This window comes from Mobula hypostoma, chromosome 10, assembly GCF_963921235.1.
Source record: "Mobula hypostoma chromosome 10, sMobHyp1.1, whole genome shotgun sequence".
NCBI classification, from domain to species: domain Eukaryota; kingdom Metazoa; phylum Chordata; class Chondrichthyes; order Myliobatiformes; family Myliobatidae; genus Mobula; species Mobula hypostoma.
In genome coordinates, this window is record NC_086106.1 from 111,799,355 (window position 1) to 111,822,483 (window position 23,129).

At 41.7% G+C, this 23,129-nt stretch overlaps 2 protein-coding genes across 2 annotated transcripts in view; one reads left to right on the forward strand and one right to left on the reverse strand.

The window, feature by feature from the left end:
- Positions 1–15,100, reverse strand: part of psmd10 (proteasome 26S subunit, non-ATPase 10) — a 38,870-nt gene extending 23,770 nt beyond the window's left edge. The window contains exons 1-2 of the mRNA XM_063061055.1: positions 14,951–15,100; positions 1,501–1,599 (exon numbers count right to left, since the gene is read on the reverse strand). Coding sequence (XP_062917125.1) covers positions 1,501–1,599; positions 14,951–15,064 — 213 coding nt within the window. The 5' untranslated portion in view covers positions 15,065–15,100. The remainder of the gene's footprint in view (positions 1–1,500; positions 1,600–14,950) is intronic.
- A 391-nt stretch (positions 15,101–15,491) lies between these two features.
- The window catches only part of atg4a (autophagy related 4A, cysteine peptidase), a 56,952-nt gene continuing 49,314 nt past the window's right edge, over positions 15,492–23,129 (forward strand). Inside the window, exons 1-3 of the mRNA XM_063061052.1 lie at positions 15,492–15,622; positions 18,065–18,175; positions 18,885–18,956. Coding sequence (XP_062917122.1) covers positions 15,589–15,622; positions 18,065–18,175; positions 18,885–18,956 — 217 coding nt within the window. The 5' untranslated portion in view covers positions 15,492–15,588. The remainder of the gene's footprint in view (positions 15,623–18,064; positions 18,176–18,884; positions 18,957–23,129) is intronic.

Below are 23,129 nucleotides of genomic sequence, written 5' to 3' on the forward strand. Positions count from 1 at the left end.
GAAATCAGGGATAAGGAAAAACTTTACACTCTGTTTGTCTTCCCTCAGATGGTAGGGAAGGCAGGGTGTCTGCTGTGAAGAGTATTTCCAGCACTTTATTTTTTTTTAAATTCTTTTTTCTTTTTCAAATTTCTAGCATATGCAATTCTTTCTTAATTTTCAGTTTAGTTTCAAAGAAGATGGAGAGCTGGATGAATAGAGTGAAGGGAATATCTGTGTTAAGGCAAGATCAGGGCTGCATGGGAATAAGCTGTGGAAGTCCTCTGGTCAATGGAGCAGTTAGGGTGTGAACAGTTAGAAGTACAGGTCTGTACAGCATGCTCAGGCTGTGCTAATGGATAGCAAAAACTAAACCAATATTACATACAGGTGACTTGCATCAGAAATAGGAAGGTCAGATAAAGATAAAGTTGTCAAAGTCACTATCAAGACTGGAAAGCCGCAGCATGCACACCTGGAAGGTAAGATGCTATTCCTAAAGATTGAAAGGGCTTCATAATAACAGCGCAGAACATCTCAGACAAATAGGACAGAGGGAGAATGGGATGGAATATTAAAGAGGTCGGCAAAAGGAAGCTCAGGGTCCCAAGGTCCTGTGAACTAATCAAAAGTGTTCATAAAGCATTTCCAGTATTTTCTGTTCAAATCTTAAATTGGCTTGAATGAGAATCATTTATCTTAGACATTAGCCACATATTAATTGCAAGACCGTTTTACAAGGATGTTTAAAATTTTGTTTCACAGGAAAAAGTGCAAACTTTTTTTTTGTAAAAGCTAAAATTGAGCAATTTACCATCCCCTTTGCTTCTTAAATATTTGCACTGCATCCTCCATCAAAATCTATTCAGTATCCGATCCTGCAACAAGATCAGTTCTGCTTCTATTTTAGGACCATCACAGTTCACAATAATGTGTGGAAATCCAAGGCTTTATGTAGTTCCAATAGTTGATCACCATCCATTTTATGGTGACTATGTAAAAACGCAACAAGTTTCACTAATAAACCGTATTCAATATTATAAAATGATCAAAAACAATTTTAAGCCATGAAATAAACAATGGCAGATAAACCAAAAGCTTATCAACAGGTATGTCTCCTCTGCTAAGCAATTAAAAAAGCAAATTATTCCCCATCTCCCCCACTGGTTATTATGGCTTCTGCCCCCAGTTCCTTTCTAGTCCTGGTGCAGAGTCTTGGCCCAAAACATTAACTGTTCATTCCCCTCCACAGACACTGCCTGACCTGCTGAGTTTTTCCAACATTTTGTGTGTTGCTCAATAGTTCCAGCATCTGCAAAATCTCTTTATCACAGTATAATGAAAGTGGGAGATGGGCAAGAGACAGGATGTGTAGGAATCCAGAGTGCCTGGAGGATTGTGCTGGTAGGGGAAACAAATGTGAAAGGCATGCCCATGGAGGAATTTTGACAGATGAAGAATTGTAAAATGGAACAAAGCCACAACAATAAGGAATAGTTGCAGAAGAATTAATCAACTTACATCATCTTTAGGATCTACTGGTATTCCCAGGCTTAGCAGAAAGTCTACAACGTCCTTGTGTCCAGCTGAGCATGCCCAGTGCAAAGCTGTCCTGCTATCCTGTGCAAATACAGAGAAAAATAATTCAAATAATCCGCTTAACATATTGGGATTCCATAATGAATGCACAGATTTACTCTAACTGATTTTGCAAACATCTGAAGCTGTAATTATCATTGCTATGTATAAGGTAGAGTTAGATTTAGAAGTGCTTTGAAGTCGATGCATTATTTTAATATAGGCATCCAGGATAGACAGAAGGATCCACAGCCATACTAGCATGGTGGTTAGTGTGACTATGACAGCTCAGAGCATTAGAGTTCGAAGTACAATCCCAGCAACATCTGTGAGGAATTCACATATCCTCCCCATGGAAGGTGTGGGATTCCTCCGGGACATTTGGTTTCCACCCACAGTCTAGGGATGTACCAGGTAGGTTAACTGATCATTGGAAATGTCCCACAATTAGGCCAGTGTTAAATCAGGGTTGTTGCAGGCTGCTGGGCAGTGCAGCTTAAAGGGCTGGAAGGGCCTATTCCACATTATATCTCTAAATAACATAAAATAAACAAGAAGGGGTAAATAAAATCATCTTTTCTGGTAAAAAGTAGGATTGAAAAAATTGGAATTAAACACAAACTCAAGACTGACACTGCAATACACTACAACAGTGGCCCCCAACCTCCGCGCCACGGACCAGTACCGGGCCACGACCCAGAGGTTGGGGACCACTGCACTACAGTGCTCAGGGAGTAAAGTTGGATGCTAAAACTCCTAGCATGTCTGGTGTGTCTATTATAGTAAATTTTATTTATTAAAGTAGTTGTACTGTGTGGGGTTTAATATAATAGTATTAGTAATACCACAAAACCATCAGGAGAACAATTATATAATAAATAAGAACACTAATAAGTGTAGTGGGAATCACAGGAAGAGCATAATGTGAAATGATTTTCTTGACACAATCAAAGCTGACAATTTTTAAGGTCTGCAGAATACATGGAGCATAGAGACAAATATCTTGAATATTCAAAGCAAAGGAATATTTAATCCAAGAAAGATTAAGATAGAAAAATAACTACTGCAGCATCATCTTGTCTTCAAAAGTAAAGATTATTTGAGCTATTGAAAGATGCCTTGAACAAATTCAGATGGGACTGATAATTCACACTAATACTACTAAATAAGTGTTCACTCCAAGCCATGACACAAGTTGAACAATATATTAGAAATTACAAAACAGAATACTAGATAGAATAAGGAACTTAATATTGGGAGCAACAAAACAATCTACTAGAGGATAAAGTTGCTGAGGAGATTGGTATTGGTATAAGAGATAGAAACCAACTCACCTACTTCTCTCCCCTCCACCCCAACCCAGAGTTCCTCCAGCAGTTAGTTTGTTGCTCTAGATTCCAGTGCTGGCAATCCTTTGTATCTCCTCTGAACTTTAATACAAGTTGGCCTGACAGATGGTCATAACTACTATCCTTAAGAGTCTATGACAGTCAGCAACCTTTCCCCTTGAACTTGGAACGATAATCACTAAGTTCTGACTTTAAAATAAGGTATCATTAGCTGGAGCAAAATAAAATTCCAGGTGCTGGATATCTGAAATAGCAAAATGATGTAGATGCTTATCATGACAGACAATATTCATGGTGAGAGGTTGGTAATACTTCATTAGATTTGATCTAATGAAACAACAAAGTCATCGATCTGAAATGTTAATGCTGGCTCTCTCTCTCTCTACAGAATCTGCCTTACCTGCTGAATAAGTAGAGTAGCTGAAACAAGGTACTCAAAGGGAGCACGAAGGTGATCTGTATGTTTATTCTCATATAGGATTCACAGGACAGGTCTGGAAATCAACAGTGCTTCTTACCAATTTGATAGAAATTTCTGTCATTATAGGTTAGTAGATCAGGTTAGACTTCACCCACAGACCATAAGACACAGGAGCAGAATTAGACCATTTGGCCCATTGAGTCTGCTCTGCCATTCAATCATGGCTGATCCATTTCTCCCCTCCTCAACCCATTCCCAGGCTTCTCCCCGTAAGCTTTGATGCTTGGCCATCAAGAACCTATCAATCTCTGCCTTAAATATACCTAACGGTCTGGCCTCATTGGCTGCCTGTGGTAACAGATTCATCACCCTCTGGCTAAAGAAACTTCTACACCTTCCTTGTTTAAATGGACGCCCCTCTATCCTGAGGCTTCGGTCTGCCTCTCTACCAGTTCAGACCCACGGAATAATTGTCAAACACAAAATTACATACTGTTTATTAGCAAGCTTGCGTCATTCAGTTGAACTACAGAGCCCCGCTCATAGACCCTGGGAAAATCTGCAATCAATTGAGCCCCAAGGATTGTCTGGGGCTGCTTGTTAAACATTCGTTATCACATACATATCTAATTGTTGCTAGGCATCCTTGGCAGCTTTCTCATGCACAAGCACTTCTTTGTTCATTAGTTATCTTCGAGCATTATTCTCACAGACAGTCAGGTTTTAGCCCTTTTAGTTCTGCATACAATTCCCCATTCCCTCCTTTTGTCAATCCATGATTATCAATGTTGGGGTTATTGTACATCTTAATTTTCATATTCGTGCAAGAAGGATGCATAGAAACCCTTGGGATAAGCCAAAGGGCTTTCCGCATCATCGTAGTCTCCATCCTCATCATTTGCACCTTGATCTCTCTGAACCCTTCCTTCTAGGGGGACTCCTTGTATAAATACCCCTGCGGGTGTAGGGCAAAAGCACCGGCTGACAAGGGGCCAGAAACATCGCAGAAGTGCAATAAGTTTGAGTACTCCTGTGATGACGATAGCGTAATGTAGTAGTATACCGCTCCATCCTGCGAAGATGTCACTGAAGGGCCACCATCCCCCTTTTGAGCTAAAGCCATGTAGGTCGGCCCCAATTTTCCAGATTTTATTTACCTCCTTTTGAATGTGAACGGAGACAGAGGTAATGCTCTCTGATTCATCTGGGATGTAGGTGCAGCATTCTTGTCCTATAAAGGCACATGCACCTCTTTTTTCGAACAGAACAAATCAAGGGCCATTCGGCTCTGTAAAACTGTTTGTCACAGTGCCATCATTTCAGCGGTGATGGCCCTCATTTGATCCTTGATGCTATCCATAGCCTTAGTGGTACTATTGGCCATCTCCTCCAAAACTGCGGCCAGGTTGATGATTTCCCTTGAATTGCGGGCCGCTCTGTAGAAGGGGAAAGCTATCATCCACAAGCGCTCCAGTTGTGAGATTCCTCGCTTTTGTTGTAGGAGGGAAGGGTGCTGGTCCAGGGCTTTCAGCGTTCGCATGTGGGGTACAACGTAAGCCAGGAAGCAGCATCCCATCCAGTTTCTGCTCTCTCCTGGGAGCCACAAGCAGGACCTTTCTCCACAAACCCATTGAGTTCCATTCAGGGGGCGCAGTGGTTCAGCCATTGTATAAATAGCACAAATGCTATTGCCCAGAAAGTAAGGCCCCTTTACCTTTGAAATGACAGTAGCAGATAGTATTCACTAGTTGGTCAGATCTGACAATGGTGGAGGGCCATTATCACTTCCCCATCGGATGGCTTTTTCCAGGGAGGGAAGGAATATACCAACCATCAAAGCAGTGGCACCCACAGTCTCCAATCGCATCACTGGTGCAACTTTGCACCTCACTAGTATGAGTGTCATTAGAAAAGGCACAGACAGATCATTGCTTGCTGCTGTTCAGTGGAATGGCTATTAGGGGGACCCCTATCTTCCCATAGGGAGGAATCGTTGCACACACCCAGCAGCCAGATGAGTTAGTTTTCCCAGCATAACTATAGCAAAATGACAGGAAGGGGTTTGGCTTGGTTATTACAATACAAGTGTTTAAGATTACAAGCATAAACAGTAATAGCTTAGTCATGAATGCACACGTTTGACGTGTCCTAGCTATGTCCATTTTGGAAGTCCTTGGAGTTTGACTGCCATCGCAGTGGTTAGTAACACTTGGTAGGGTCCTTTCAAGCAAGGCTCAAGCATCTTTCTAAGATGGTTCTTTACGAGAACAAGGTGTCCCGGGCGAACTCGATGTTCACTTTCCAGTTTCCCTCCTTCCTGGTGGGCATCCTTCACCAGTGAATGCAAGACCTGGAGAGATTTGGTTAGTGCCAGGATATACCCTATAATTCCATTCATCTCCGGTAATTTTGGGGTCAGCAAGGCAGCCTTCCAGGGGGTTCATAACGGTCTGCCATGTACTATTTTGACAGACCATGTTTGGTCTGATAACGAGTTCTCTTCTGGAACAAGACTATCAATAGCACTTTGAGCCAATTTGATTGGTTTCTTGTTCTAATTTAGCCAACTTGTTTTTCAGCGTCCCATTACCCCTTTCAATCAGGCTGGTGGCCTGCGGTCTATGGGGGCAATGGAATGTCTGTTTAATCCCCAGAGCCTGGCATAATTGGATATTAATCTCATCCACAAAATGAGGGCCATTGTCAGATAAAACTTGCTCTGGTACCCCGAATCTGGGAATGATTTCTTTCAACAAAATAAACACCACAGTATTGGCTTTGTTGGGATATGCTTCAATCCATCTACTAAAAACATCAAGAATTACAAGACGATACTTATACCAGTGCACACGCGGTAATTCGATAAAATCGAGTTGTAGTTGGCAGAAAGGGTCTCTTGGCAACGGGGTATATCCTTTTGGGCATGGGGTGCCTTTTCCTGGATTATGTTCTTGGCATATCAGACACTGTCTGGCAACATTCCCTGCTACTTTCACCAGATCTGGGTTCCACTAGGAGTCCAAACACTGCCTCACCATTCCTTCCTTGCCAAGGTGAGTATTGGCAAGTAGAAAATCTACAATATAACCCAGTATAGTTTCAGGGACGCAGACATGAAGGGCAGGAGTAAGCCAGAGGTCCTCGGTCAGTTAGCAAAAACATCCAGCCGATTCCCAGGTGGCTTTCTCTTTTTCAGAGGCGTCCCTCGGTAAAACACGCACATCCTCAATTCCAGGCGTACCCTATGATTCGGAGACGGAGGATTCAGTTTTTCCCTGGCGATTCATCATTTGGGGAACAATTAGTGCTCCGGTAAAGGCAGCTTGTTTTGCAGCTGAGTCAGTTCTGTTGTTTCCACGGTCAGTCTCAGTCGTACCTTTAGGGTGCGCAGAGCATTTAATAATGGCCAATTGTGAAGGAAGACAGATGGTGAACAAAAGGTTGTCAATGATGGGCATACCAGAGGAAGTGATGTAACCCCGAGCTTTCCAAAGTTGGCCAAAGTCATGAGTGACTCCAAAGGCATATCTAGAGTCTGTAAAAATATTGGCAGATTTTCCAGTGGCTATGATGCATGCTCTAGTGAGTGCAAAGAGTTCAGCTTGCTGCACCGAGTGTGGAGAAAGAAAGGAAGCGGACTCCACAGTTTCTATGTCAGAAACAACTGCACAGCGGTGGCCTTTGTTGACTATAAAGGAGCTTCCATCAAGATAGGAGACTAAATCCAGGTTAGTGAGGGGGACGTCAGTCATGTCAGGTCAGGCTTCTGTCAATTGCTGATTTATTGTTGCACAATCATGGGGTGGTGAATCTAGAAGCTCAGATGGGCATTCTAAAAAGGTGGCAGGGTTCAGAGTAGAACAGGGGAAAAAATGGAGAAGGGGGTTCTGTAGGAGAAGGACCTCATATCTACTGTGGCGGGCCTGCATAAGGCCTTGAGTTTGGCGGATGTTCATCAGGACAACTACGTTAGTTGTAATGTTAGTTGTGGCCAGAACCATATCACATACTGGAGGGAAAATTTGAGTACAGGGAGGTAAGCCAAAAGCTACGGGATAAGAGTTTCTTGGAGAAGTAGGCAACAGGTCGTTGTCAATCCCCATGGGTCTGGGAGAGGACAGCAGTGGCACAAAACTCCTTGACTGTCACACAGAGTGCAAAATGGCGATCGTATAGGGACTGGCCCAAGGAGAGGTGCAACATCAGGGCTTGCTGGAGGGAAGTAAAATCTTGTGGGGCCTGCTCTGAGAGTTAAAAGGGAGTCTCACATTTGGGTGAGGAATAAGGAGTGAGGGATTTGGTGAACAGGGCAACATCGGGAATCCAAGTGCGGCAGAAATTGACAAGGCCCAGGAATTTACGCATCCGAGTCTGTGTAGTGCATTAACAATGGGGGTTAATTAGCACAGGTCAGGGGCTAAATCTGGCACCTTCTGGTCTATTAACATCTGTACTACATTGGTGCCATACTTGATAACAAAACCTTTTAAAAAACGAACAAATCTTTTTTTCTGACAAACTAACATGCTAGCTTTTTTTAAAAAGTATAATGTAGTGTCCTTATATTTGTTCAGAATTGGACAAAATTAAAAATCAACCTTTCCTCACAAGAAATATTAAAATATGGAAGATTGCTCTGAAATGTTGTGTACTAAAATTTAAATGAACTTTTTCCCTTTAGATGGCCTTTGTGGTTTGCTTTGAAAGACTGAACTATGACACTTCTTTCTGACAAGGCCATAGATTGTCAATACAGCTACAATGATAAATAAAAAATGTCTTTATCTGATTTATAGCTTTCCTAGATATACCTTGCCTTTGTGAAACTAATTTTAAACGGCTTTCTGAAGCTTGAGTGGATTCTGACCATTTCATATTGTTGACTTTAACCCTGTCGGCCACCTTGCTGGGCAGGGCTTGGAGCAGGACAGCACAGTACTGTGGGGCTGGTTTCCTGCTGCGTACAGTAGATCTCCCGATCGTGCAGAATGAACGGCATTGAAGCGTTCTAGGAAATCATCAGGGATCTCACCTTTCCTGGATTTACACTCTAAGATCTTAGTTACATCTATGGAGGGGGTCAGAACATGGGACAAGGTGTCCAATATATTTTCAATCATCTGCCATTCTGTTTGCCCAGTCACGATTAACAGGTCATAGTTGCCATGTCGGAGCCGAGTGGTGAATTGTGTCTGATCAGTAGGAGTAAGGGCGGCCATAGCCAGAGGGAACAGATCTCTGGAGTTAGCGGAATAAATAGTCAGAACAGTTCTTAAATAATTACAGAACCCTTGGAGGTTGACATTTTTGTTCATTCAGTATACCAGAGTTTGGAAGGGGTCCAGGGCTTATGGATTTACATAGTAGGTGCTCGTCCCAATAAGACCAATGGACCTTGTCAGGGGTCCAGTCCGGGACAAGTCCAGTCTGACTGCGTGTGCGGGCAGAAACGGGTACTGGACTTCCCAACCGTTCTGGAGGAACTACATCGGTTGGTGGTGATGTAATGACTGTCGAGTTGGCGACTGAGGCACCAGGGCGAGAGCCTTATGGGGGTGGGGAACCTGACCATGGTAAAATAGGCGCCAACGCAGTTGTGCGTAGTACGGCGGGATTATGAGGTCGCCTTACCCATTCCCAATCATCATCAGTATCATTTGGGGAAAACTGGTTGGTATGTCTGGATAGCACAGAATTATTTTTATTTTCCGTTTCCCTTTATTCATTCTTACATGGTCAGTATGTTTTGTCTCTGATACAATTTCTTTCCCCATCTCCTTTGTCTGTTTTTGTCCCTTATCCCATTCTTCACAAATCACTCTCAAATCTTGCCATCTCCTAGGATTGCCTCTTTTGTCATGTACATCTATCCCTCTTCGCTTAGCGTTATCGGTCCAACAATTTAATTTATGTCTTCTTTTATTTCTGCCACTTGACACCATAGGCCAATCAGGTAACCATACTCTTTCCCTGTTCCTCCTGATGTATTAAATTTAAATCAAATTGTCTTTTCCCAAACGTTTAGACAAGAAGACTCGAACTTCTCATTATTCCAGGGTACTCCAACCACCAGTCTTGACTTTCTGGAAGACTCAAAACTTCAGTTATTCTGAGGGACTCGAACCACCCGTCTCCTCTTTATTCCCCTTAGGTCCTGTCAGTGGATTTTCCCCGCCAAAATGAGGGAACAATCACTGTTGTCAGAGAGCAGAGGGGAACCAAGGTTAAAGCTTACCTTGTGGGCCTGTTCATCTCTGGTTCACCCCAACAGTCTGTTCGTCCACTTCTTCAGTTTTAGCAAGAGGTCTACCACAATTGGGACCCTGCTTGCTACTGTGCCAAGATGTCAGTCTGCCTCTCTACCAGAGGACTTTAGGTTCGGACCCAGGGAATATTGTCAAACACAGTTTACTTAAAATTACATACTGCTTACACTGGACAACAAATTTTTTCAAAAATGTTGCTTCCTCAGAATTTTTATTTTTTGTTTATGATAGACTGCATGAAGATGAACACAAATATAATTTCAGACTACTTGTATCTCGTAGGAATTTGGAGAAACAACAAATTAACTTCTATTGAATACAGGTGCATATTCCTTTATCCTAAATTCTGAAATCCAAAAAGCTCTGAAAACCAAAGCTTTTTCGCCGACAGCTGACGTGACTCAGGTGTGACGTGGCAGCACTGGCAGAGGCCGCCAGACGTCAGTTGTGGCTCAGCGCTTGTACTGGTTACACGTGCATTTGCTGTTCGCTGACATTTTGTGTTCACTGTTGACTTTGTGTTTAATTTCACTGTGAAAATGTCAAAAAGAGTTACAGATACCCTTATGGGTAACAATGAGAAAAGGAGAAGGAATCTTCTCTATCAATAACGCAGAAAGTGGAGTTATTGCAGAAGCTTGATCGTGGTGTGTCTGTGCGGCGTTTTACTGAAGAAAATAGTGTCGGAACTACCACTCTATATGATTTAAATAAACAGAAAGACAAGTTACAGAAGTTTTATAGTGGCAGTAACAGTGACTTTCTACATTTATTCCAATAAGTCATTTACCATGTCTTTGATTCGGTTCGTTTGAAGCTGTATATTTTTATGTTTTATTGAATGTTTTTGTTGGAAATAAAATTCCTTCTTGTCATTATTCCCTAATCAATACAGCATAACAACTTTTTACATAGCATTTACATTGTATTAGGTATTATAAGTAATCTAGAGATGATTTAAAGTATACGGGAGGATGTGTGTAGGTTTGGTGCGCCGCTGGGTCTTAAAAGTCCACCACACTGAGATAGGTTAAATAAGGGACTTGAGCATACGTGTTTTTTGGTATTGGGGCGGGGCGGGGGGGGGGGGAGATTCTGAAATCCGAAAAATTCTGAATTCCGAAATGCAACTGGCCCCAAGGATTTCGGACAAGGGATTGTGGACCTGAATGATGTATTTAATTGCATAATGGTGCTGATGCTTTGCAATAGTTCAACTAAGTTAAAAATATTTTGTTAATGACTTTCATTTGTGCTCAGTGTCTGAGGCTTTTCGCTTAAGTGTCCAACAATAATTCACCAGCATTGATGGATTCCAGTTGCCCTGGTATCTTTTCTTCATGACCGCAGTGTGTTCTGCTGAAACCTTTCACCATGCTCATCACTAACAGCACCAAGCTTTGCAGGGAAGAAGTCTAAATGGGAATGCAGAAAATGAATCTTTTGTGACATGTTGCATTTCATGGTTTTATATGCTTGAAGCATGCTTTCAACCAGCTGCATGTAGTTCGGTGCTCTGTAGATGCCAAGAAAAATTTCAACAACTTCCTTGAATGCCTTCCAAGTGATTTTCTCTGGTCCCACTAGAAATTCTTCAAATTCCCTGTCACTGTGATTTGTGGACCAACAAAAGTGCTTTCCTTAATCTTGGCATCAGTTATTCTGGGAAGCATCTGTCTCAAATATCAAAATCCTTCATAAAAATGTTTGTGCCTGGTGATAGCAAATTCCATCCTTACAGTCCTGAACCCAATAATTATTATTAAAACCTGTCCTGCCATGCAGCAGCTGTGCTGCTTAAGCATACCCAAGCATGCCTGGACAAGATAGGAAACTTTCCAGCTTATATTGTAGGCAACATTTTAATTGACTTGAATTATGAATTGAAATAATAAGCAAAAGTTTATTTAAAAAATGGTGAGTGATAGGGAAACTTCATGGTGATTTTCATGATCAGTAGCCCAAAATTCATAAGATACATCTAAAGGTATTCAGGAAGCAAAATATTTGTTGTCCAGTGTTATTAGCAAGCTTGTGTCACTCATTTGAACTACAGAGACCCCAGTCATAGAGCCTAGGAAAATCTGCAATCAAGTGAGCCCCGAGTACTGTCTGGGGCTGCTTGTTAAACATTCGTTATCACATGCATACTCTGATTGTTGCTAGGCATCCTTAGCAGCTTTCTCATGCACAGGCACTTTGTTCATTATTTATCTCGAACATTATTCTCACAGTCAGTCGAAACAAGTCAGTCAGGTTTTAGTCCTTTTAATTCTGCATATAATTCCTCAGAGCGTGTGCCCTCTTGTCCTAGACTCCCCCACCATGGGAAACATCCTTTCCACATCTATTCTGCCTAGGCTTTTTAACATTTGAAAGGTTTCAATGAGATTCCACGCCCCCCCCCGCAATCCTTCTAAATTCCACTGAATACAGACCCAGAGCCATCAAACATTCCTTGTATGATTACCCTTGCATTCCCAGAATCATCCTTTTGAACTGCCTCTAGACCCTTTCCAATACCAGCACAACTTTTCTTAGATGAGGAGTCCAAAACTGTTCATAATACTCAAGGTGTGGTTTCCCAAGTCCCTTTACATCTCAGATTTTTGGATTTCTTCCTCATTTAGAAAATAGTCTGCACATTTATTTCTTCTCAGTCAGTCAGTGGGTGCCGTCCTGAATCCGGGGTTGGCAGCTATGCACCTCCATCTTCCTCAATCTTGCGACAGCACCAAGTACAGCCTCTCCTCCAGTTTGTTCTCGCTGGCCAACTTGGCGCCACCTGTCATCGCCCCGCCAAACTCGAGCCCGAGGCCGTGTCGGCCTCCAGCCGTGGCCGCTTCTTCGAGCTCGGCCGTTCCTTAGGCAGAGGCCTTGGGCAGGTCCGGGCACACGGTGCAGTGCCCAAGTTCATCATGTCTCTTCTAACTAGGTGCATAGCATATGATTCATAGATACGTGGTGAGGCTTTAATCTCTTCCACGGAAAATGGCCGTTGGCTCACAAGGAGCTCATCCACCCTTTGTCAGTCTTATTTTTCTTGTTCCTGCTGAGTGTCCTCACACCCTCCTCACCAGACTAAGTCCGGTGGGGGAGCCGGCCCAACTCACCGACCACTCGACCAAAGTGCATGACCATGCATTTTCCAACATTGTATTTCATTTGCCTCTCTCTTTCCCATTCTCCTAATCTGTCTAATTCCTTCTGCAGCCTACCTGTTTCCTCAACACTACCCGCTCCTCCACCAATCTTCGTATTATCTGAAAACTTGGCTACAAAACCATCTATCGCATCAAATAAAATCATTAATATACAGTATAAAAAGAAGCGGTCCCAATATCAACCCTGTGGAACACCACTAGTCACCAGCAGCCAACCAGACAAGGATCCTTTAATCCTGACTCGCTGCCTCCCACCAATCAGCCAATGCTCAACCCACGTTAGTAATTTTCCTGTAATACCACAGGCTCTTAACTTAGTAAGCAGCCTCACGTGTATTTGGATACAGATTTGGCATCTAGTACATCTTATTCTATAAAACAAACTTGGTATCTTACATTAATAATATTTAAAAGAAACCAATATTTTAGAAGAGGATGCATCCAGAACAATAGGATTTCCTTTTGCATTCATTATAGTAAGCTATTTGTTCCACAGGCACTGCTGGGGAACATGAGATGATTGCTTCTGTCTTAGAAGAATTTTCCAAACTGGTCTCAATGTGAGCGGTGATATATCATCCAAAACTAAAGCCAGAGAAACAGATTGAATGATCCATTCACTAACAGCAGCACACATTTATTGGGAAGAGTCATCCCCATTCTCAACAACAGCCAAGCCCTGCAGGCAAATGCTAAAGACAGAGCTGAAGAATTCACATCCCTTCTAATTTAGAAGTTTACCGATAATCCACATCTGGAGTCTCGCTTTCAATTCCGGTTTCATCATTACAAGGAGGATGCGAAGGGCCATGCTGGACTTCAGGGAGTTGAAGTCGAGGGAACACCCACCAGTCCTCATCGAGGGATCAGCAGTGGAAAGGCTGAGCAGTTTCAGGTTCCTCAGTCTGCATTTCTGAAGATCTATCCTGGGCCCAGCATACTGATGCAATTACAAAGAAGGAATGCCAGAGACGATAGTTCATTAGGAGCTTGAAGAGATTTGGTATGTCACTAAAGACTAGCAAATTTCTGCAGATGGTCTGCGGAGAGGCTCCTAAGTGGTTGCCTCGTCGTCTGATAGAGAGGGGTCACTGCACAGTATTGGAAATAGCTGCAGGAAGTTGCAAGCCTGCTCCCAACAGGTGATGACTCAAAAAGGCAGCATCCATCATTAAGGACTCTCGTCATCCAGGACCTGCCCTTTTCGCATCAGGGAGGAGGTGCAGGAGTGTGAAGGCATACACTCAGTATTTTAGAGACAGTTCTTCCCCACCCTCGCACCCATCAGAGTTCTGAATGGACAGTGAACCCAAGTACACTACCTCACTATTCCCTATCTCTTTTTGCACTACTCATTTACTTTTATTAAATATAACATATTGTATTTCTTATTGTAATTTAATGTTTTTTTAAATTATGTACTGCTGCCGTAAAACAAATGTCAAGAGATATGCCAGTGATATGAAACCAGATTCTGATTCTCCCAAATTATACCACATCGTCAATGTGCTCTTGATGAAGAGCTGCTGGACAGTATACACAGTATGTTGACAGTCACTGAATCATCTGTAAACTTTTATCCATTATTTTGCTTTCAATACATTGCTAAAAATGACTTGACCAAGAACATGGTTACAATTATTATATTCAGGAACTTGAACACAGAAATCCAGCACACTGCTTAAAAAGCCCGATAAGCAAAACTGCATCTAGTTGCAGCATAGGATCTTTGGCGTCTTGTGCCTAAACTGATGCCATTGATCTGGATACAGTACTACCACTGTTGATAGCACTTTTAGCACAACTTTTTCCACTGCCAATGATTTTCATGAACATTTGCCCACTGGATCCATCTCTGCACACTTGCATATGGCGACGAACTCATCGACGAAATATGCCAATAAAGTGGCCGTCTACTTCATTGCACAGGCAACCAGTGGAGCCCAAAGAGTCTCAATGAACATCATCAATTGAAACAAAGCAAAGATGTTGCTCAACTCAAAACACTCTATTACTCCAAATCACGAAACTACTCCTAGTATTTCAACAATACGTACATGCTGCAGTAAATGTTACTGAAGTCAATTGTGAAGCATACCCAAGATTAAACATTTAGGCCAAAAGTGATACACCTTCATGAGGAATTCTTGCTCCTAACTGTGGACAAAGGAAGAGTGAAGTGGCTTTGCTTACTTGATCAGTTTTTGTAGCTAGACTCTTGTTTGATAAAATAAGGGCCTTGAGGTTCTCCAGATCCCCTGAATAAGCCAAGTTGCAGATCTCCACATTGGACACAGTACCGTCCATGCTGCTGAATCACTCCCTTAGCAACCGGCTGGGATTGGCCCTTCCTTCGTCGGCAGCCTAATAAGTCAGATGTTCTGATTGGTTCATATTTCCAGCGGGCCTGACCACGCCCTCTTTATCTGTCAATCAAATACTTAGTTATGTCATCGCAATCTCTTGTCGTTCATGGTAGGCTGACCTCCATCGACCAATCGGATTGAAGAAAAACACAGCCCGGCTCGGCCTTAACGATTCGTGCATAGAATCGCCCACAGCTTTCCAAACTTCCGGAGCTGCGATTCGAATTGACCAATGTATCTTAAGGCACCTGCCATTTCTGTGTGTTTCTAATTTTGAGCCCTAGCAACGGAGGCAGGGTTTCGGACGACGCCAGCTCACACCGGGTAGGACGTCACTGTCTGCCTAAGCACTCTGGGAACTGTAGTTTAAAATTTCACGAAGCGAACAAAGGGGAAAGTAAGAACTGGACTACACGAGCCAGAAGGCACTGCGCGATTTGCGCAGGCGCGCCCTTCTGATGCTTTATGATGACACTGACAAAGCTGAGTATGGAGGCAGGTAATGTCTTGGTGTTGTCAGTAAACTCTAATGTGCGGTCTGAAAGTAAGCCGGCCTCTAGCTAGTGCGCCGTGCTTTTGCGTTGAGTCCGTGCTGTTTGAAAATGTCGTTGTGTAAATTGTAAATGAAATCGAGAGTGTAACTTCACTTCTGTTTATTTCATAACATAAATGTCGTGATGCTCCTAGTTCCTGAGATTCTGGTAACTGTTGTGATATTTCATGTGAGTTGGTCATTCATGTCATCAGTTAATTATTGACTTGAACGCAAAAGAATCCATATTACATCTTTTTTTACGGTTGAAGTTAATTGGATCGTAGAATCGTTGAAAGGAGCCGCTCCTTACCGCACGGCATCTGTTCAACTTTCTTTTGTGCTTTGTTTGTTTATACTTCTCGTCACAAAGCTTGATCGGTCAACGTTAAGTGGGGCGTGCAATATTAGCATCATAAGTGAGATGCAAATTTAAGGAGAGCTTGTCTTTCACTATGACACGTACTTAAGTAACGTGATTTGGATCCAAATAGTAATAACATCCTCCTGGTCGATTCTTGGTGGCTTGGTTGATCCTTTTGACAGTTTGTGAGGATTAAGCACAGCTGTTCCAGTGCCACATTCCTGCCAATAAGTTTCAACATATAAGGATGAATCTATTTGCAATATGTTACTACAGCATTGGGCAATAAGGTGCTCATTGACACCATAGCAGAGAGAAAAGTTCTGGTGTTACATTTATTTTTTTCTACTTACAAAGTAGTTAAGTGGGTCTTAAGGAACTCTTGAGTGGGAATAGCCAATGAAAATTGGGGCTAATTGAATTAGGGAATAAATGAAGTGAGCTTTGTGGAGAAAGAAGCCTCAATGTGCTCTTTGGTGAAATGATCTCAGGAGATGGTGCCATGATTTATCTCGTTGCCTTAGCCTCCACTCAAAATTTCTGTCAGTGGAAATCAGGGTATGAACCCTGATTATAGAGAAGGTTGCTTTTGGTCATTGTACAGTCACATCTGCTTTCATCATCGAAGTTGTTGTATGGACTTCCCTGAGGATAGAGACATATTTGTGACAACCAGGAATACTTAATCAAAAGTTAAATATTTTTTCACTTTTTCAGTACACCACTAGATTCTGCCACTGAGGCAAGAGAGACAAATGACAAAAGAGTGAAAAAGCTTGATCATTGTTGATTAGGTTTTCCAAAGGTAAATTTATTTGAAATACTTGGCAATGCTAATATTTATTGTCTGTCCCTGGCTCCTTAAGAAAATCATATTAGCTCTCTTCTCATCATGGTGTCAAAAGGTTTGGTGTAGCTGAGAAGCTTGCTAAGCTATTTCAGAGGTTAGTTTAAAGAAACAACTAGTAAGAATGCAGGTTTTCTGTCCTGAAGCATATTTGTGAACTCTGCTTGTTTCTTATGTTGATTCAGTGGTGCTATTGTCACTTTACTAATGTCAGATATAGTACTGTGTAAAAGATTCAGAAAGGCAGCATTCATTATTAAGGACATCCAGCACCCAGGACCTGCCCTTTTCTCACGGTTACCATCAGGTAGGAGGTGCAGAAGCCTGAAGGCACACACTCAGTGATTCAGGAACAGATTCTCCCCTCTGCCATCTGATTACTAAATGGACATTGAAACAGTGATCACTGCCTCGCTTTTTAAATGTATGTTCAGTATATGTATACTGTAATTTTATTTATTTATTTATTCTATATTATGTATTGCATTGAACTGCTGCTGCTAAGTTAACAAATTTCATGACACATGCCAGTGATAATAAACCTGATTCTGATTCTGATTCTGAAGTCTTGGGTATATATGGTGCCTAAGACTTTTGCACAGTACTGTAGTAATTTTATGTATTGCACTATATTTCTGCCTCAAAAAAACAACAACAACTTTCAGGACACGTGAGTGATGATAAACCCAGTTCTGATATGGGTCTCTATTGTGGACTGAGAGTGGTAAAGGGACAGGGAGAGGGGAAATCATGGTTGGGAAAAGAGGAAGGGAGAGGGGAGGAAGTGGGAAGTACCAGAGGGGCATTCTGTAATGAGCAACAAACCAATTGTTTGGATTCAAATGACTTTGCCTCGTGTCTCAGGGCTAGGTGTGTCTGCACTTGTGCTGCCACCCCTGGTACTCCTTCTCTGCCACCTGGGACACACCTCCCAAGGTGCCCCACCCTCATCATTCCCAACATCTTTTGCTCCTGCCAGATTTACAGACTTGCCCTCTGCTCCGTGTTGATAAATACAGTACTGTGCAAAAGTCTTATGCACTGTAGCTGGCTGAGATATTTGCACAGTACTCTATATTCTAAATTTCTTGATTTACTGGGTAAGAATATTGTTGGTAGTTTTGAATGGTTTGTCAGAAGCTCATTTTGTTTGTGAAGAATAGCTATTGACTGGGCTGTTTGTTTACTATCACTACAGTTTTGGCTAAGTGTGAGAACCAGATACCTGGCTTTTCTGAGCTACTTGAGGACTTTCCAGATACTGAAGAGCCTATATGGATTCTGGGGAAAAAATATCACCTGAAAACAGGTAAGTTGGTTAAAACAAATATATTATAGTCCTCTCAAGGCATTCAGATAGTTCAAGTTTTTGAAATCTGAAATAAATATAGAGGAAGTTCAAATGATCGGCAAGTCGGGAAGCATCTGTGGAGGGGAAAACAGTTATGTTTCAGTCTGATGACTGTTTTGATTAAACTGAATGTAGAAGTGTATATGGCTCATTAGGTGGAACAAATATGAAGATTGTACTAATTCTGTAGTGTACAATAAGAACAAAAGTACTTAAAAACATTAGAAATAGGAATGTGAGTTGGCTGCTTGACTCTTAAAAACTTGTGTGATCTTTTACTTAAGTGCTACTTTCCTGTCCTAACATGTTAGCTTCTGATTCTCATAAAATCTGTCAATCTCTTGCTTAAATATATTCTGATGTGAATAACTAATCCCTTATCTGGAGACTGTGACCTAGACTTCAGCCGGGAAAACATCATACCTGCCTGCATCTACCTTGAGAAACCCGTAACAATTTTCTATGTTTCCATGAGATCTTTTCTCATTACTCAAATTCTAGAGAGTATAGTCCTGATTTTCTTAAATGTAATCTGCTGATACTACTTAGTGCACTTGTGTGTAACTTCATCTTGTCAAATGTAATTTAACAGTATTTCTGTAACATTATAAACAGACATGTATGTTGCTGGCTCCTCAATGTCTCCTGTTTATGTTTCTTCTCATAGAAAGATCTGAACTCCTGTCCGATATCAAGTCAAGGTTGTGGTTTACGTATAGGAAAAAATTCTCCCCAATTGGTAAGTATTATCTTTGTAATCAATCTAGTTACCCAGTAGTGTGATTTGACATTAAAGCACCAAGTGGAAGGGGTAACTGTTTTACCCCATACCCCAAATATCAATATTAGTTTTGGGATCTAATTTCCTAGACTGTGCAACAACACTTTTAATTATTTGACTCCATTAAGATATCTGTGTTTGTCCTTTTGTCCAATCTTCATACTCAATGAAGGAAGTGTATTGATCATCTCTCTATCATCACTACCCTATATCATTGTGTCTTACGTCATCCAAGACCCAACATGTGGGACATTTATTAATCTTTGGGCAGGATGGACACTGATCAGGGTTCAATTCCCACCACTGTCTGTAAGGAGTTTGTGTGTTCTCCCCATGACGGTGCTGGTGTTCCAGTTTACTCTCACATTCCAACGATGTATTGTTAGAGCTAATGAGTTGTGGACATGCTGTTTTGCTGCTTTAAATGTGGTGACACTTGGGGCCTGTACTCACTTGAATTTAGAAAAATGCAAGGGAATCTCTTTGAAACCTACAGAATGTTGAAAGAACTAGATAGGGTGGATGTGGAGGGGATGTTTCCTATGGTGAAGGTATCCAGAACTAGAGGGCACAGCCTCAAAATTGAAGGGCAACCCTTTAGAACAGAGATAAGGAGGAATTATTGTAACCAAAGCGTAGTAAATCTAAGGAATGTACTGCCACAGAATGTGGTGAAGGCCAAGTCCATGCATACATTTAAGGTGGAAGTTGATCGTTTCCTGATGGGTCAGGGTATCAAAGGATATGGCGAGAAGGCAGGTGTATGGGGTTGAGTGGGATCCGGGATCATCCATGATGAAGTGGCCTAATTCTGCTCCCATGTCTTATAGTCTCATGGACACTTGCAAGCTGGCCAGTACAATCCTCACTAATCTGATTTGACACATGCGACGTGTTTCACTGTTTATTTTGATGTTTCAATATTCATTGACAAATAGATTAGATTAGATTCAACTTTATTGTCATTGTGCCGAGTACAGATACAAAGCCAATGAAATGCATTTAGCTTCTGACCAGAAATGCAAAGAATAGTGTTATTTACAAAATAACTGCAAATAAAAAAAGTGTTACAGCACACAAATATAAAAATACTGAGACAGTACAATATGGGTGCAATACTGCTTAGCGCTGTGATGAGAGGTTCAACAGTGTCACAGCCTCAGGGAAAAAGCTCTTCCTGTGCCTGCTGGTGCGGGAGCGGAGGCTCCTGTAGCACCTACTGGATGGGAGGAGAGTAAAAAGTCCATGGTTAGGGTGAGATGCATCCCTGATAATGCTTTTCGCCCTGCCAGGCAGCGTTTATGGTAGATGTTCCCAATGGTGGGCAATTGAGTGCCGATAATCCGCTGGGCAGTTTTCACCACCCACAATTGCCACACCACACTGAGATGCAGTTGGTGAGTATGCTCTCAATGGTACAGCGGTAAAAGTCTGTCAGTATCCTGGGACAGAGGTGAGTTTCTTGATGCTCCGCGGGAAATAAAGGCACTGTTGCGCCTTTTTGATCAGGATGGAGGAGGTGAGATCCTGGTCCCTGAGATAATAGAGCTAATCTTTCAAAATCTTTAAACTTTCTATATTTTTGTGCATCTAAGATAAATGGCGATATTAATTTGTGAGGCAGAGAAATTATAAATGGAATAGTTGACCCATTTTTGCAAAAAATGTATTCTCTTCATTTGTTTGCACCTAATTTCATTCATCTGATATTCCACATTAAATTCCACGTGATATTCTACATTTTAGTATTTTTCATAGAAAGAACCAAGATTTCAGTTCCTTATTTTATAAATTAGTGTCATGAGTTAGATGTATTAATGGATATTTGGACAAGGGAAGGTAAAGATTATTGGCCAGCATAATATAGTCATAGTCATACTTTATTGATCCCAGGGGAAATTGGTTTTCGTTACAGTTGCACCATAAATAATTAAATAGTAATAAAACCATAAATAGTTAAATAGTAATATGTAAATTATGCCAGGAAATAAGTCCAGGACCAGCCAATTGTCTCAGGGTGTCTGACCCTCCAAGGGAGGAGTTGTGAAGTTTGATGGCCACAGGCAGGAATGACTTCCTATGACGTAGTTGACATTCCTTCAGACAGTCAATACAGCCAGTCATGCTGGAAATACACATGCATTGGACAAACCTCAATTATGGTTATTCCTGAAATCCAAGTAGCCTTCCAGTATTCACTGATTGGGCTCATTGATGCGGATAACCACAGAAGCATGACATTGAAGATTATTTATGGATACATAATGTTTTTTCACAGAGGGAAGGATTAGGGAAGTAAGTCATAACGAGATTATGTACTTGAGACCTGTGTGGACCATCGACCTGCATTGTTCTGACCTGAAACAAATATATACCTGTATATCATCAGTTTATTACACATAACACACACTTGTGAAAGGTTCACTGATAGGACTGTATTAGTTATTCGCTTGTTTTCTCCCTGCTATCTGTAGCCTTTCCAAGAACTAAGGAAGTTGTTTGAAATTTCCTATGTTTTAGCTGTGGAAAACATCTGTCAGTTTATCATGCTTTATCATGCTTCTACCCTGCTGTAACTTCAAACCAGTTGCTAGAGTTGTTTAAATTGTAAATATTAAAATGGTCTTCCGCAGCATAAGGAAAAAGTTTCATAATTACCTGGGGAGAGCATCATTTGTTTGATGAGAACATATTTGTCACTTTCTCTGGTCATCCCACTCCCCCTCAAATCTGTGTGTCTGTGGCCTCCTGGATGATAGAACGAGGCCCAAGGCCAGCTTGAGGAATGATACCTCATCTTCCTCTTGGGCACAGAGCAAGATGTTTTCCTATGTGGAAGCCTCTTGGACTTGGCATCAAATTCTCCAACTTCAGGCAACTAATTATTTCTTTTGCCTGTATCAGAACTAGCCAATTTTGCCTGCCGTCATTTTGACACAGTTTCGTGCTTAATTTTAATTTACTATTACTGCAATGGCCTGCTTGGCGTATCAATTGTATTGATTCTTGCAACATATAACACACAAAAAAGCGTAATGTACTAATTGTCACGTTAAGTCACCCCATCAGGGAAATTCCCTTATGTTCTTTCTACCCTTTACCCACCACTGTCCACTACAGAAAATTAACTTGATTTTTCTCAGATCCAGTCTAATGAAGGGCCAAGGACTTGAAACATTATGCATAACATAGAGCAGTACAGTGCAGTAGAGGCCCCTAAGCCCACAAAGTTATGTCAACCCTTTAACCTACAAGAAGATCATTCACAGTGAATCTCCAGGAGAGAGAGAGAGGGTCCAGGAGAACTCAAGAGAATCTTAGGCTACGTCCACACTACGCCGGATAATTTTGAAAATGAAGCTTTTTCTCTTCGTTTTGACCCTCCGTCCGCACTAAAGTGGCGTTTTCATCCCCCGAAAACAGAGATTTTCAGAAACGGTCTCCAGAGTGAATAAATCTGAAAACACCTAATATCCATTGTAGTGTGTACGGGGTAAACGGAGAGATTTAAAAACGCTGTCATGACAACACCACAACAACAATGCTCTCTCTGCTTCTGCTTGGTACTGCGCAAGCACTGTCGTACGGCTGTTATAACGCGCAGTCGGTGTGAACGGCGTGAGAGTTAAATTGTAAAGTGAGCTTTTTTGACTATTTAAAAACGCTGTCATGACGTGCTGGAACAGATGGCCGCAGCGCGGCATTTCGTTGTTTTCTTGAACGCAATCCCCCCCATAACCTAACAATTTCAGAACAGACGGCAACGAGACTGAAGCTAGAAGAGTTAGAAATGTACTCACCAAATACTTTGACCCATAGCTTACTGAATAAATAAGTATACTCACTTTGCCCTGTTTTCTGTCCTTGCCTGTATGACGGTGGTTTACCTATTTATGCAAGTACTTCTCTGACAGTAGATGTGTAACAGCCTAATGTAACATTGTATGGAAATACAAGAGAACACTGATGCAGACGTGTTTAAAGCATCTAACAAGGTGCTTTATTAATGCAACAGAGTTAGTCAGTTTTTCACTGTTCGTCATCAGCTGGGTCATACTGCCCATGAACTCCCTGTCGGTTGCCTCCATACGCTCCAGTATTTGTTTTTTTTTAGTTTTAAGTCCTCCTGTG